The 17,722-nt window shown below is 40.5% G+C and overlaps 1 protein-coding gene and 1 long non-coding RNA gene across 2 annotated transcripts; one reads left to right on the forward strand and one right to left on the reverse strand.

Annotated features, from left to right (window-relative positions):
* The first annotated feature begins 1,278 nt into the window (after positions 1 to 1,278).
* On the forward strand, positions 1,279 to 11,826 carry LOC124253714 (Rieske domain-containing protein-like). Its single transcript, XM_046687525.1, has 5 exons — positions 1,279 to 1,329; positions 7,003 to 7,132; positions 7,944 to 7,978; positions 9,160 to 9,240; positions 11,307 to 11,826. The coding sequence occupies exons 1-5, from the start codon at positions 1,309 to 1,311 to the stop codon at positions 11,487 to 11,489; spliced, it is 450 nt and encodes a 149-aa protein (XP_046543481.1). The 5' UTR covers positions 1,279 to 1,308; the 3' UTR covers positions 11,490 to 11,826.
* A 1,963-nt stretch (positions 11,827 to 13,789) lies between these two features.
* LOC124253715 lies at positions 13,790 to 15,942 on the reverse strand. The gene is made up of 2 exons (XR_006892267.1): positions 15,354 to 15,942; positions 13,790 to 14,824 (listed from the first exon to the last, which is right to left on the reverse strand). It is a non-coding gene; the product is annotated as an uncharacterized LOC124253715 (long non-coding RNA).
* Positions 15,943 to 17,722: the final 1,780 nt, after the last annotated feature.

Raw genomic sequence — 17,722 nt, forward strand, 5'->3', positions numbered from 1 at the left:
GTCCTTTCACCGTCGACAGAGGCGACTAATTGGATCGGGTGGTCAGGCTCGCCGGCTTGGTTGACACATGTCATCGGTTCTTAGTTGCGCAAGTCGATGCTCATGCTGTTGATCACTGGATTGTCTGGTCCAGACTCGATTATTTACAGCCCGCTACCATATAGCTGGAATAGTGCTGAGTGCGGCGTAAAACTAAACGCACTCACTCACCCTCGACAAGAGGTTTGACTGAAGCTTAGAAAAGACGGGTGCCATTGATAATCAGTTACGAAGACATCTAGGGCTGAGTTTTTTTTAAAATGGCAACAGCTTGGTAGATTGGGTTTTTACACGTTAAACTGATACGTTAACGACATATATGGACTACAACCACCACTTTCAACGGATTGCGTAAACATGGCAGAAATTTGATTGAAGTACATGAATGTTATAGGAACACAATTGGGCTAGATAATATTTCTTACACATGACTTAAATATATTAAGTTAGTGCATGTATAGTTAACGATGTCAATCAATTCAGTGTAAGGTCAAGTTACGTGTATAATGTATCCAAATATACACCACATTTACAAAAGGAAACGAGAACGACATTATTTAATTATACCTTATATCATAAAACAAATACAATCCTCATTAAAAACTGAAACATTATGCTGAAGTAAGCACTCCATTTGTGCTCAGTGAGAAGTATGGGGACAAAACGCATTGAACGAATTACACTATTTACTTTTCAAGCGATTGAACGAATTGTGACTCATTCAGGGCCCCCAATTTAATCAGTTCAACGATATCACAGGGTACTGGATTTTCAATATCACTCCTTTCAACGGTTATGATTGTCAAGATTGAAAATTTATGTAGTTTGGTCAAAGCAGTGAAAATTACAGAAACAACGGGGATGTAGCCTAGTTTTCGCAATAACGCCGAAGTTTCGATTCCCCACATGGAAACTGTGTGTCAATCCCCTTGCTGGTGTCCCCTACCGTGACATTGCTGGAATATTGCTAAACGCGGCGTAAAATCCAGATCACTCACTCCTATAAACTATCTAAATGAAGAATACTTGTCAAAAATGTAATTTTATCGTGATGATGTCCAAATAAAAGTGTTATTACATTTATTGCTTTAAATAATACAGTGAATTATCGGTATTTCCAGTCGTATGCGAATCGGATTTTGTGTGGTAGCATAAATTACATATTCCCAGAACCAGGCAGCATAAATTCTCTCTCTCGCAACATTTGCTTTAGAGTTACTTCCCTTCGAGAACTCTTCAGAAGCACCTGTCATTACAAGTAAACAAACTATGTCGGCCGGGGAAGTTGGGGTGAGTTGTGTCTTTCAGTAGTGGAAACGGCCACAGGATAGTAATTTACTTGGCTTCTAGTTCCATCTTTAAGTTAAAGTCTGATATGCTCAAATCTGAATACACATTGTTTTAGGCGATTACCTTCGGTCAGCGCCAAAATCCTGAATCGATTTGTTCTAATCAAAAAGGACATTGATTGTAGATCAGATGTAATGCATAGGCGGATCCACGTGTGTGTGCGTGCGTGCTTGTGCGTGCGTGCGCATGCAGGGGCTCATATCCTATTTTTTGTCCTGAAAGGTATATTAAATGACCATTGAAACATGACCATTGAAACTCGTAAAAAATGTGCTGCCCCCTTCCTAAAAAAATGTATTGTAGTGATCAGTGCTTCCGCACTCGTGCATCGGGTAACATTGGATTGGCCATCTGATGCTGCTCGTATGTTTCCGGGTGTGATCGAGGCACGTGATCAACTTACCCGCCTAATCTGACAGGTGACAATTAACAGATCGAGACCAGACACTGACGAGAACAGACGCTAAATTGCAGTACATCCATCTATGCTTACGAAGCAAGGTAAACGCCTTTCCCTAGCACTAGGCTTTCACAACAGTATCCTGTAATTATGTCGTAATATGCAAAATATGTAACAAATGAATTTTAAGAAAATAGACCTTCCTATGCCAGGTATAAGGTATGCGTAAATGGCGCTGTGAACAGGATAAAGCCTTTGTGAAATTTGTGACAAGAAAAATATGTCACACGACAATGGGAAAGGACTGATGAATGGGTCACGTGATGTCCTTTTATAGAGCAAAACTCGCTGTATGGAGCGTTTTAAGCTTTTTCAATGTACAGATTATTCTTGGGTATGCCATTTGCCATAGTTTATTGCTGGTACAGTTCTGTTATCTTGCCTGCAATGTTGTGTGTGTGCATCTGTAAGTCTGGTAGTGTTAGGTAAGGGTAGCTTACGCTTAGCGGCTGAGTTGTTTGTCCTCCGGGGAACGATATCGTTCACTTGGTTCTGGTTTGTGAAGCCTGTAAGTCCGGTTGCTGACAATATGCCGTCCACTTTAATGCTCTGTCCTTCATACGAACGGCAACATTCTACTGGTCCGCAGTCAGTATATTCGGCAACGTGGAGCATTCTTCACGATCAACTGGCGCTCTATGCTTCTTCGGACAATGGGCATCGCAGTCTGCTGCCATTGCCTCGCCCTGTCAGCAACGTGTAGCACAGTATTGTTTGGGTTGGTATCAGTTCTCTATCGGTGGTGGCTGTGGTTGATCGTATGTCTCGGGTCTTCTCTGCCGCCATGGTCTCTTTTGCTCAGGTGTAGACTCATCACATGGGCTGTAACCTCCACCTTCTATCCTTTGACATATATAGAGTTTGTCTTATCCATAATATTGGCAACCCTTTAGCTAGGTTAGTTTAAGGTTATACAGCTACCATATAAGTACCAATAGGTCAGCTTGTCTTACCTCAGGTTGTAGTACAAGAGCAAGAATACTGCAGGGAAGGCTCGAACACTTATGTTCCTTTCCCAACTGTATCCGTTCCAAAAATGGGGTTATTTATAACTTGTACTAAATAATCATATATTAAGTATGGTTGTTGGATTATTTCAGATAATCCAATCATGCCACCAGTATATATTAATCTGTGCTCTGAGGAGGAACTCAGGCTTATTCCGGGAATAGGGATGAAACTGGCCCGGAAAATTGTGGAACTCAGAGAGAGCCTCGGTGTACTGACGGAGGAGGATTTCCGTGATCTCCCCTCTATCAGGAACCCTGAGCAGGCTCTTAGCGCCATCTCCTTCAGCGGTGGAATATCCTGGTATTTCAACTGCAGGCTCTTGGTCTCCGAGGATGGTGGAGCAACAGGCTTCAGGGCAAGCTGCACCATCCACATCCAAATCTAAATCAGTTTTTGGACAGTTTACCCCTGTCACCGAAGGTACACCAGGTAGATTGTCCGATACTGATCAAAGGTTCCAGAAACCAGTCACCAGTACTGACGCTGAGGCTATTGAGTCCAACTTAAGACAGTTGGAATATCACGGAAACCAACTTGCAGGCCAGGCGAGAGGACTTACTCCACAAAGTCATAGTGCTCTCTATGACCAGTGGCAGGCGGCCTCTCATGATTTCAACAGGGAAATGGAAGCTTTTACTGATGTTCTTGCCAATCCGGAAGCCAGTGGCCCTAAAGATCCGGTATCTGGCCATCTTGCCAAGGCACCCATGCCTAACCCTCATTCTGTGGTACATGGTATGGACGTGTCCGGCAGAGTTCAAGGACAAAGCCCAATACTGAGGAGATCGACCCTAGGGTCCTCCAAGGTGCTGATGGGAATGTCCATCAGAGACATGCTCTAACCCCTGGGTATAAGGAACGGAGGGGGATAGGCCAAACCAAAAGAATGGCCCCTCAACCAATCCTATTTAACTCAGCCCAGGGGAAAAACACACGTGAAACCCCATCCACCCCAGGGACAGCTGTATCCAGGTCCCATCGTCCTCTAGCTGTACGAGATGACAGTCTACGAGAGAGGGCATCGAGAAGCAGGGAAATCTCCGATAGAGAATCAGATGGAGATGAATATCTGTTTAAGCGGAACGGGAGCGACCCCGTTGGGCCTCCTACTTCCAGTACCCCTGCTTGGCCTAGAGAGGTAATATATCTGGAATCTGGGACAGAATATGGTTTGTCAAGATATACAGATGGGTACCCTAGGATTAACCATGCCTTAAGGGATTATCCTGTATATGAAGACACACATGACCATTCTTATGGTAGCCATCAACGTTCCCACTCCCAAAGGTCTCACATATATGTAGACCATATGGACCATGAGCCAAGGGAGTATTATTCCGTAGAAAGTCCTAATCGATGCCGGGTGGATGCTACACATCCTGTGGCCCGTAAGCCAATCAGTTGCGGGGAACTCCAGCCACTACGGGATCATTCTAGATATGTTGATGATGGTCTCGCACCTGCCCCCAGAGATAGGCAGAGGATGTGTAAACCTCTACGTAACGAGAGGGTCGACAGGATCCAAAGAGCTCCTCATCGTCATCAAGCCGCCTGGAGAGAACCGTTAGGCTACTCTTCGGATAGCGACTTAGATGAGGTTCATCCTAAACATATTGTGAGGAGGCATCGAGCAGATGGGGATAAACCAACAGCTTCACTACCTTGGATGTTATATGACGGTAGTACAAGATGGTCCTCCTTTTATATGAAATTTCAAAGTTTTGCTCGCTCTCAGTCATGGAAGGATGAAGAAAAGTTAGATCAGTTGTGTTACTGCCTAACCGGTAAAGCAGCTGACTTCTTTGCCTTATTGCTAGAGAGGGATGAGTTCATCTCCTTCCAAGGAATGGTGAAGAAACTGGATAGGTGGTTTGGGAAACAATGTCATGCAGAGACTGCCCAGCTGCAGTTTCCAAACCTTCGTCAGAACTCGGACGAATCCTTGGAAGAATGGGCGGAGCGTGTACTCCAAGTCGCGATTGCTGCCTTTCCGGATTTACCAGATGACTTTGTGGAACAACAAGTGGTGCGGAGATTCTGCCAAGGATGTGCTAATAAAGAAGCTGCCCACTATGTTTCAAACCTGGGATTGAGAACTCTGGAATCAGCCATGGATGCTGTACAGAAATACTTCCAGAACACCCAGGCCGTATATGGTAGACCAGTCATTAGGCGAGATGTGAAGCAATCAAACTTGGCCAATGATTCCGAGGAAGATGACTACTTGGTGTCGCAAATGACTTCTCAATCAAATCACACCCCTTCTCAGGATAAATGGCAAACTCCATCACAACCCTTAAGGTACAATGTGGGGGAATGTTTGACCCACCTGGAAGCTCGGGTTGAGGAGATGTCAGCAGACATACGGAAGTTGACAGTCATCTTGAGTCGACGGTTTAGAAGCCCCTCATCATCGCCAACGCGATCGGGGGAGTGCTTCAAGTGCCGGAAAACAGGCCATTGTGTCCCCTCACCACCCGACCACTGCCCACAACATCTTGTACTACCGGGACAAGGACTTCAGTGAGACAGTGAAACTTGTCTGTGAGTAGTTTCACATAGTACAACACTGGCGGATCAAACTGCTTGGCAATCCAAGATACAGAGACTTTGGTAATGGCACTGATAATTAATGGAATCAACCTACTGGACAGTGGAGTGTTTCAGTGTATAGCAGGGCAGGTGTTGGCATCAATGGACAATGGCTTGTTGTTTATGGCTACGACCAAGTAACCAGTCTCTGCTCTATACCGATGTATTGCCACCAACACCCATGGTAATGCCTCAGAAGAGTCATCATCAAGACACAGAGTGCAGCCACCACAGAATATCACTGACATCCTAGGTACCAGTGCCATCCTGCAGTGGTGTGGTGTCACCTGTGATCATAACATCCAGGTCATGGGTCTTCTACAAGAAGCCGGATTATGTGCAACAGCCAATCAGCAATGGAGGTCGACATCTCATCACACCACAGGGCAGTCTCATCATCACTGGAATTGCTGGTCAGGACTTCAGTTGCTACAAGTGTCGGGTCATCTCACCAGGGGGCAATGACAACAGAGTAGCAATGATTGTAAACAAGTCCCGACGTATGAGGTCTTCAAGCTGTCAGATACTACAAGCTCAGGATCAGTGCAGTTGACAATGTTTAGGTGGGCAACTCCAGTCAGCCTAAACCAGATCCAGTTCTACCGAGTGTAAGACAAACATTCAGAGAAATAGGATTCCCTAATCTAACTTTTTCCGGACTGTAACTGAGTCCACCGATCTGGTGTAGATTCCAAGTGAAGCGTTGTCGTAAATCTAACTTGATCAGGACTGTAAATGAGTTCATCGATCCGGTTTAGATAATTGGACTATTAGACTAATCCATTCATCTTTTAAGTTATGCGAACTGACTCGGTTGCCACCAAACAACCTGGTTGGGGATTTTCTTATTCAGATGTATAACCTACTTTAATCATGAGTTACGTGAACTGTCTCGGTTGATAGCACAACACTGCTGCCCAACCCTGCAGGGATTTTCTCATGTCTTTGTGAGGTCACCTGTTAGATCCTCCCTTAGACATACTCACTGCAGTCCTAGTGGGGGGCAAGTCCAGAAAAGAGGGAGGAATGTAGTGATCAGTGCTTCCGCACTCGTACATCGGGTAACATTGGATTGGCCATCTGATGCTGCTCGTATGTTTTCCGGGTGTTACCCGCCAAATCTGACAGGTGACAATTAACAGATCGAGACCAGACACTGACGAGAACAGACGCTAAATTGCAGTACATCCATCTACGCTTACGAAGCAAGGTAAGCGCCTTTCCCTAGCACTAGGCTTTCACAACAGTATCCTGTAATTATGTCGTAATATGCAAAATATGTAACAAATGAATTTTAAGAAAATAGAACGTCCTATGCCAGGTATAAGGTATGCGTAAATGGTCGTGATGTACATCTACCTTTTATGATGATTTTCAACTTCTGCATCTCTAGGACTTGCATATCAGTAATTAAACCTATTCTAACACCAGGAACCTTTCCTGTGGTTCCTGCAATATCAAATTACCCGCCCTTGATTTCCATTTGATGAAACTTTTGTTCTTGTAAGCAAGAACATACTGTCTCATTCATTTCATTTTCATTTTAACAGGAAGAGGTGTTTGTTTGCCATGAAGCTGATCTCGTAGGATCTGACAGAAAACGAGTGACGGTGTGTGGGAGAGATGTGTTCATAGTCAAAGTGAGAGGACAGTTCTATGCCATGGATAGTTTCTGCTATCGTACGTATAAACCTTTGAAGTTTCATATTTTTTAAAACCAAATATCTTTACTCACTTAAATGTTTGTTTGTTGTTTAACGACGCACTAAGCAATATTCCAGCTATATGGCTTCAGTCTGTAAATAAATCGAGTCACGACCAGACAATCCAGTGATCCACATCATGAGCATCAATCCTACTTTGCATAAGATTGACCACCCAATCAAACCGTCACCTCTTACGTCAAGCATGGGTTGCAGTAGACCAATTCTATCCTATCCTGGATCTTGTTGAACATGATCATTGATTAAGCACAAATTTCTTCATTAAAAGACATTACCTTGATCAAAATAACAATTTCATAAAAGTTCAATTTCAACAAGGGAGACACAGCACAAGATGCAGGGTGTACTTTCGATGGATGTAGTCACAGAGGGTGACACACTTAATTTAAAAAATGCCAAATATGATCCAGTCCTAAGAAAATTTCTCTGCCCACCATCTCACTCTAAAATAAGTAAACAATCCCTGAAAAATGGTATTTGTTGTTGCCTTGACTAAAGCTTGCCATTAATAAAATGAATCAAGGACTCGGGTATATTGACAAGCCAAATATTGACATATGGACATGATACTATATAAGTGCAATAATCTTGAATACGACATTAAACCCCATCCATTCACCTCACCTCATCCATTCACCTCACCCAATCCATTCACCTCACCTCATCCGTTTACAGAAAAAAATTACACTCACTTCGACTCGACCCAACTCAACTCAACTCCCATGTTGAACAAACTTTCTAACCTGCACTGTTTCCTTATACTGTAGATGCAGGAGGCCCTCTACATTCAGGACAGATTGAGGTAGGAACATTTCTGTTTAGCCTGTTGGCCAGGGATACTTACAGTGTGACTTAAACATCTCACATGTATCAGATAATCAACCGATCTCACATTGTCAATATCTGAGATCTCAAAGTATTTCTTTATTCAAAAATAACATTGTCATCCTTGGACCTCTTTTGTTTGCGTAAAGAAAATGAAAATTTATGGATATCAATAATTAGATTTTCATCCCTCCCCATCACACTGTTGTACCAACTACCTCCTATCATTTTGCTGCAAAGAACATCCTCCTTTGTGTACTTCATGAGTTGTTTTGTAGTCCTGACACATTCATGCTTCACATGAATCATACCCGTCGACAGTTAATGATTGCTTGATGTTGGTTTAATGATAACTGCTCTTGCATGTTTATAAAAAGTTTGGATGAAAATCTTGTTATACATTGCTGCCTATATCTTTCTTGATGAAATGTATCTAAAGTTTTTCTGAATTTTAGAAAATAAAACATCTACCTTGTTGCCACTGGCAAGTGGAACATGGTATACAAGGCTCGATTTGAGAGATGTTAACCTACTTGCACCAGGTGCAACCTAAGATAAAAACCTAGTAGCTCCAGCCAAATTCCAGTTGCAATGAAGTGTGTTAAAACATCAGAGGTTTCAGTGCACATAGACATATTTCCGTGATGTTGTACCCATGAAACCATAGCAACACAGAGACACAGAGTCCAGTTTACTGCACCTGTCATAGCCAAGAGGTGTCTATAAATGGCAATGTTTTGCTGCTATTGCTATTCAAAGTTTAGAAGAAATATGAGCTGACATATTTATGCTTATAATGTTAGATTTATTGTTGATTTATTTCTCGAAACTTGACTTGCACCTGGTGCAAGTTAGACCAGAGACCATATATGGTCTGTGGTTAGACTAATAACTAGGTTGCACTTTGTAATATTTGGTTGCACCAGTGCAAGTAACAAAGCACTAAATCGAGCCCTGGTATAGTAATATGCTGTTCATATCACCCAGTAGATTTCTAAGAGATTTTAAGGTCATTAATAACAGATGGTCAGATCACTTTGATGAGGAAGAACATTTACGTTCAGTGCCAACTGGCACGCAGGTCAATGATGTGATGGTATGCTAAAAATTATAGTAATGAAGATTTTTTTGTTTCAAGGAGTTAATTTTTTCTTCCAGGACATTGGTCAGTGGACCTGTGTACGATGTCCTTGGCATAACTATATGATCTGTGTGGCCAATGGAGAAGGAATATATGAGGTAGGTCGTGACATACCACAGTTTACAGATTTACGTAGCAGCCCAAGATCGCCCTGAACTCTGCAGTATGGTTTACGTTGGAGCATCGTTTGTTGATCTGGAGAGTTTATAAATAATTGTTTAACACTCTTAATGTTTCATAGCTCTGAAGACACAATACATTGAGGATAATGCACAATGTATTCATTACAAATAGGGCGGTTAGGTAGCCTAGATATTATTCGCTCTTCATGCTGAAGCCCCAAATATATTCAAACTGCAAAAACATTTATTGCAATTTTATCTTTATAGCCAGCACGTTTGTAATGCACACACTTAATGCATGAGATTCACATTTGCATTGCAGAAAGTAGGTTTTCAAACTGTAAATAGCTTTACTATAACCTGAAATATAACATTATGTGATGTAAATTACATGTCTTGCTGATGAACTAACAATATGAGGTACTAATATTCCTCAATTCCAAGTCCTCAGCTGATTGATGTCTATATTACTCTTTCAATTTGTTTTCCCAAAATATGAACAAATATGTTTCTGATCATAAGTATTGGGCGAAGGTATTATCTCAATATGTCTATAACGGGTGTGGCATCTGATGAAACATTCTGTGATGTCCTGGAGCATGCCATCTTTAATTTCAGGCGACAATGAGTTTGTATGTTGTCAATTTGTACAGATATATTCACAAACAATGAAAATGAAACAGTTGGCACAATTTCATTCAAGTAGATCTTTCACTCTCAAATGATAACTTCCACCATCTCAAGGCACCCAATGCAGGTGGCTCCAGGTGAATATCAAGCCAACTCTGTCCCATTTAAGTAAAGGGTGTTTGACCTCTTCTCATAGTTGCTGCCATGATTAGGAAATTTTGGATGACTGCAAAGTAAAATAGCTAGTGAAGGCATATTTATCATTTTTAGTAAATCCTTTTGAGAAACATCAATACAATATATATACGGTAACAGTTGTCGGACTTCTTTTTTGTGTAGAAGACACAGTGGCTGACTGGGTTAGATTGTCGACTTTGTTTTTGGGCGATTAGGGTGTGATTTCCAATCCTGGATGGAACTCAACCAAAAAAAGTGCTAGAATCTGTACTTTACTGAGAAAGTGTAATCCTAAATATAGCATGTTACATTTGACCATTTGCTGAAAGACAATGCAAATTCATAACATGCAATGCAAATATTAGCAGTGCTATATTACTTTGTGATCAGAAAATCCATATCTATTGGTTCCGAGATATAAAAATGCTTAACTGAACATTCTAAATCCTTTATTGCATTCACATAAAATCAAAGAAGCCTCAGTGTTGATTTCCTGATGGGATCGGGTGGTTAGGCTTGCTGACTTGGTTGACACACGTCATTGGTTCCCAATTGCACAGATCAATGCTCATGCTGTTGATCACTGGATTGTCTGGTCCAGACTCGATTATTTACAGACAGTCGCCATATAGCTGGAATATTGCTGAGTGCGGCGTAAAACTAAACTCACTCACTCACTCCTGATGAGAAAGTTAACATGACACAGCCTCCATTAGATGTGCCATGGAGTCTTTATATAGAGGTGGACCGCCTCCGTGGTGTAGTGGTTAGAGCGTCCGCCCGGAGAGCGGAAGGTCGCGGGTTCGATCCCTGACCACGTCATACCAAAAGACGTTAAAATATGGTACTTGTTGGTCCCTGCCTGGCGCTCGGCATTAATGGGTACAACAAGGACTGGTCGGCTCGGAGTCAGTATAATGGCTCTGAGTGGGGTATTCATGCTTCACTGCGGCATGGTATCTCAGTGGGCTAGCACTATAAAACCAGCTTCAGTCTGGGCTAGTACAAGCAGCCACACATACACATACACATGCATGCACGTCGTCATATGAGTGAAAAATATTCTCAAGCACGACGTAAAAACCCAATTTCACCTCACCTTATAGAGGTTTCACATTGGAGTCAAAGACCTGATTTCTATCAGATTGCAATCAGTGTGAAGCAAACAAAATGTTCGGTTTGGAGAACTAAAAGTATTTTCCTGTAGGATGACATTTTGCTTTTTCTATTCACAGTCAATTGATCCATTCAACTTGAATAAACCTCCAGAAATGAAGTCGAAAGGCGTGAAGCAGAGGACACATGCTGTGATACGACGGGATGGCAAGCTGTTTGTCAGGCTGACCAATATAGACAATACCGTGGAATCTGACCACTACAACTGTCCTGAGTACAGGGAAAAATACAATCTGAGGTGACCCTGGGAAAGTAACAAGTTATCCATTTACATAGGATGGAAGTACCGTGGATAGGGATGCTTGTGATCCTTTGGAAAGTAATGGTTTCAGACTCTTGTGATGTTGAGTGTATCACAGAGATGACCTAGAAGAGAAGAATACTGTCGGAGGTGATCCTGGGAATGACAAAAGTAATCTCTTTACATGGGACTGAAATACAAGGAACAGAGGTGCTTGTGATACCAGCAGACGTTAAAATATGGTACTTGTTGGTCCCTGCCTGGCGATCGGCATTAATGGGTACAACAAGGACTGGTCGGCTCGGAGTCAGTATAATGTGTCCGAGTGGGGTATTCATGCTTCACTGCGGCATGGTATCTCAGTGGGCTAGCACTATAAATCCAGCTTAAGTCTCGGCTAGTACAAGCAGAGGCACATACACATACACACGCATGCACGTCGTCATATGAGCGAAATATTCTCAAGTACGACGTAAAACCCAATTTCCCCTCACCTCACCTTGGAGTGTAATAGTTTTAGACTCTTCTGGTGTTGATTGTATCACAGAGATGAATTAGATGGGAAAATTACAATCTGAGGTGATACTTGAAAAGTAACAAGAAGCAATCCATTTCCACAACTCACAAATCCAGGGAACTCCTCATTGCACTCTTTGCCATGTGCTGTTTTTGGAAAAGATTGCTTTCAGCATTGTTCCGTTCAGCTGTGAAACTTTGTAATTTGTATCATGTGGATAAGCTGGAGGTATGTTCCACAACTCAGCACCAGCTTTGGAAGCAGCTCTGTCACAATGGTAGCTGTATGTGTGGAGTGTACAGCAGAGCTCCAGATAAGATTTAGCTCATGTGGGTACTGTACCCACTGTATTTTTTTGGAGTGGGTATTATGAATGTTGAGTGGGTATTTCATTTTCTGTTACCCACTGCTTTCAAATATGTGCGTATTTCAGTCATTTTACTCACCTAAGTATTATGTGACTGAGTAAGTTTACTAAGCAAGTATGTTCTGCCTTATGTCATACCTAATCAAAACCAACTTAAATATAATGGAAATCAATTCATAAAATATCACTCATCCTATACCGACAGTACAACACTTGTCCTATACTAACAGTACAACTTGATAGCAATTGATGTCTTTTTCATTACGCAAGCGATTTTTATAAATATATTCCATACGCATTTGTTTTAAACTTTTTGCGTATCTAACATTTTAAATGCGTAATTGGTCCGCGACAATTATTTTTCAATGCATAATTGGAAATTTTATATGTGTATTTTACCCGGATACGCAGCTTATCTGGGCCTCTGGTGTACAGTACACATTGCACAGGGATCATCAAGTCTCGTGTTGGCTGGTACAGCAGCACATAAAGTGGACATTGTTCATAGTGTCTTTGAAGGCTGGTAAGGAGTGATGAGCATTTGCAAGTATTACTGTTGTATTAGATTCACTGATATACATGAAGTTCTTCCTGAATTAGGCTGCTCATGAAAGAAATAAAGTTACTGGTTTATCCAGAACCCAGTTAAGTCAGATTTAGCTCAGACAATGTATTTATCTGTTTTACAGTCATCAAGACAGAAAAAGAATAAAGGTGACAATTAAGTCTATATACAGAATCTCACCCGAGTGTCTTTTGATATCAAATATATCACCACGAGTTGATAAAGTAACAAATATCCGAGGCTTGCCAAGGTTATTTTTACTTTTATCAACGAGTGTTGATATATTTGATATCAGAAGAAACGAGGGTGAGATTCTATTTATCATAAAAAATCACTCTTCATTAGTTTTCAATTAAAAATGTACATCTCTGAACACAGTACTGTCATTAGATTTGCAGTGCAGCGATGTCAAAGCATTGTGACGTCATCAAGTTCATGACCTCATAGAATTGTCAGGGCACTGTACAAAATCTACTGCCAAAACGATATCTCCTAGGAGATATCGTCTGATCTCACACAAGCGATATCTCCTGTGGAACACAGTTTTGGATGATAATTCAATTTATTCTTCAAAACTATGTTGAGCAGTGTTTCTTAAGCTTATCTCATCATTAGATCTATACTGTCTTTCCTAAAGATACAGGTCTGCACAGCACATAATGTCCCTGACTGACCACTCACATATTCAACACCAGTTTGTTACATTAAGTCAAAACTGCAGGATTGATCAGATACAACAGACTGATGTGTCGTTACACCTTACTCAACATATTCATTACAGCTAGCCCAAACTACAGAATCCTAAAATTATCTCCTACAAAACCCCATATATTAAAACATAATAAACTAAAATGAGTATTTCAACACTTTTATTTTTTTCTGTTAAAAGCTTATCACAGAGATGATTGTACAGCTATGTACAACACAATGCCCTATACAGACACAGGGACGACATCAGCAACAAGCTTCACGCCGACCTTCACCTCAGACAGTATCCCAGCAAAGACGTGCAAGACAAATAGGACATACATGTAACACGATCAGACAACTCAGCCAGTAACAAAATGTCAAATAAAATAAACAAATGAAAACTTTCTACCTTATTTAAATTAAACAAAATTTAAGCAAATATCAAAGCTTGCCAAATCAAAATGTTGGTCATTTGCCAACTGATAATGCAATGTCTTAAAACACAATCATGTTTGAAAACATAAATTTAATTCATGCATGTGGTGTTCATATAAAAACACAGCTACAATCTGGATATGTTGAGAATTGTAATATTTAGTAAATTCTGGATATTACCATCAACTCACGATCTTAGCCCTATAACTTCCATAAGTCTGTCACAGCGCTAAGACCGTTAAGATGTTTAAAGTTGTGTTCGAGTTGACTATGTTTCTCTGCACAAAAATAAACATTCACATTGGTCCAAGATATCTCTCCTGGCTTTCATCTACATCAACAGCCACACACCCAGTCTTGTCCTAATGCCAGCATGCGAAATAGTAACCTGCTCACCAGCCAATCTCCAGCAATATTTTAGTTTAACTAAAGATAATGAAATTTCTGTAGTCTGACTTTGTAATTTTTGTATGCTAACCTCTTAGTTGATCAAAATAAAACAGAAACATTTCTGTAGATTATTGCGACATTAAAAATATTAATAAATCAAATAAATATCCATAATAAATTGAGGTTGCAAAAATTAGTGTTTCCCTTCCAGCTTACTTTCTGAAATTTCTGAAAAAAATAAAATGTTGTCTATCAAGGCTGGTTAAATTTGAAACTTGCTAGAAGATTTAAAGCTGGCAACACTTCTGAGAGTCTTTCACATGCTGCTCAACACGTTCACTTACGTTTGAATAGCATCATCATGTGACACATCTCTCATCATCACGTGACATATCTCTCATCATCGCGTGATACATCTCTCATCATCGCATGATACATCTCTCATCATCGCATGATACATCTCTCATCATCGCATGATACATCTCTCATCCTCTCATCATCGCATGATACATCTCTCATCATCGCAGGATACATCTCTCATCGCACGACACATCTCTCATCATCGCCTGACACATCTCTCATCATCACGTGATACATCTCATCATCCCGTGATACATCTCTCATCATCGCGTGATACATCTCTCATCATCGCGTGATACATCTCTCATCATCGCGTGATACATCTCTCATCATCGCAGGATACATCTCTCATCATCGCAGGATACATCTCTCATCATCGCGTGACACATCTCTCATCATCGCGTGATACATCTCTCATCATCGCGTGATACATCTCTCATCATCGCGTGATACATCTCTCATCATCGCATGACACATCTCTCATCATCGCATGATACGTCTCTCATCATCGCATGATACATCTCTCATCATTGCATGATACATCTCATCATCGCGTGACACATCTCTCATCATCGCATGATACATCTTTCATCACCACACAGGATACATCCATCTAATGTATCTCATTCGAACATGACATGTGACACATCACATTTGACACATGTCATCTCTTGTACGCGTACACACACTTTCCGATTACAAGTACAAAACTGTACAGCAAATGACATGATCTTGCATCAATTATATTTCAGGGATAGTAATGAGCACTTTCTGAAATTAGCTTCCCTTCGTTAGCCATTTCCCGAAGGATAACGCAAGGTAACACCAACGTACCAGGAAATTTGCGCAATAAAAGTATTTTCGGATGGTAAGGTATTTTCATAGTTTTCATTTAGTTTGCACTAAATTCTTGTTATCTTGAATATAATATACCAGACTCCCTAACATGTAAGATGCTTTGAAAAATAAAAATATGTCTTTTTTTCCCTTCTTGGATATGATATGAATTTAATCAACAAACATCTTGTAAACAATATTTCAGTATCAAATAAGGCCAGACCAATTTTATTTCTTTTGTTTTATGAAATGTTGTCCCCAGAAAACCTAAAGGCAGGAGGGGAAAAAAATAATAATAAAAATCACCAGTCAAAGTATTATTCCTTTTAAATACTAAAAGTATTTTAATTTTGGCAATTTATGAAGTGTATATGGGGCAAAAAACAATCTAAAAACATTTTCTTGGAATTTGCATTTTTGGCTGATAAAAGTATTAAAATTTTATTTTTTGAGCGGGGAAAATTAATTTATATTTTTTTTCTTATTCTTGAAAAAATACAACCGGCAGATACGTAAAACAAGAAATAAAATTGGTCTGGCCTAATCCAGTAATAATCATTGATTTGCATGTAAAACAACACAATGTCTAAAGCAATGAAACAAGTGGACTACACCCAGTCACGACAACAATGTAAGCACCCACTGTAATCATGTTACACAGTCAGGAGACATTAAAGCCAGTTACACCATCAAATAAATGTAAAATTGTTATTTCCTCCACTGAATAAAAAAAGACAAATATCGCGAGCGGAAATGATGTCACATCTTGATCAGCCTCATTAAAATCAGATCATTTGCTCCAAAAGGATTGACAACCCCTCATAGGAAATCGCAGCAGATGAGTGAGTATGGTTTTACACCACTTTAAGCAATATTCCAGCTGTATCATGATGGTGTACAGAAATGGGTTGGTTGGATGGTTGGTCATTTAACACCGCACTCAGAAATATTCCAGCTATATGGCAGTGGTCTGTGTATAATTGAGTCTGGACCAGACAATCCAGTGATCAACAGCATGAGCATCTATTTATACAATTGGGATATGATGACATGTGCTAACCAGGGCCTAGATTTTTTAAGCTCTCTCAGTGCTAAGACAGTTGTAACTGCCATACACTAACATTAACTTACGACTATCTTAGCGCTAAGAGAGCTTCGAAAATCTAGACCCTGGTCAGTGAGCCTGACCACCAGATTCTGTTAATTGCCTCTTACATCAAGCTTGGGTCGAGAAATGGGCTTCACTCTTGTATTCATGAGGGTAACCAACCCTGGGTCTTTTGAGTAACTAGCTACTTTAACCACTAGCCAGGGTAAAACATGAGAAGTTTAACCAATCTAAATTGAGGATGTTTGGGTTGTTCATCCTATCAGATGTTGGCTTTCTGAAATAATTTAGCTACATTTCTTTGCCACCTCAATGCATAGAGTTTGATCTCTGCCAAAGAATCCACCCCAATATAACCCCATATACTCCCCCTTTATTGTGTAGATGCAATGGTAATCAGAAGAAAATATCCAAAACATATAACAATTGGACAAGGATTTTCTTTTTGCATTCAGAACTCCCCAGTTAAATTCATTTTCAGGATGGAGAAATCAAATTGCTTGTTTGAAGGCTTCACTCACTCAAACTGAGAATTAAAAAGACAACACTGATAAGCTGATCAGTTACCAGACGTGAGGTGTTTCATGCTGAACAGATACACCTTGGGACAGATCTGATTTTAATGAGACTGCATTTTCCCTTTGGCCCTTGAGCTTGTGGGATGATGCTATAAGAGAGGGATGCGAGATATGCCAATTATGACTATGTACATGATATATTTACAGTACAGTATGACGATAAATAAACAAAGGGTATGATAAACAAATTGATAAACAGCCAGTGTGGTCTACAGAAGACACAGTACAGTCAAAAATCGTTTTGTCAAAGTTGAAGGGCGTACATGAATCCTTCAACTAATCCAGAATTCAAAACAGAAAAATGTATGAATTAAAAAAGAAATGGAAGGGCCCAAGCTTTTACTTCAAAACAACCATAAGTTTGACACAACAGTGTTAGACTATATC

This window comes from Haliotis rubra, unplaced genomic scaffold (assembly GCF_003918875.1).
Source record: "Haliotis rubra isolate DU_JTF1 unplaced genomic scaffold, ASM391887v1 Scf55, whole genome shotgun sequence".
Lineage (NCBI taxonomy): Eukaryota > Metazoa > Mollusca > Gastropoda > Lepetellida > Haliotidae > Haliotis > Haliotis rubra.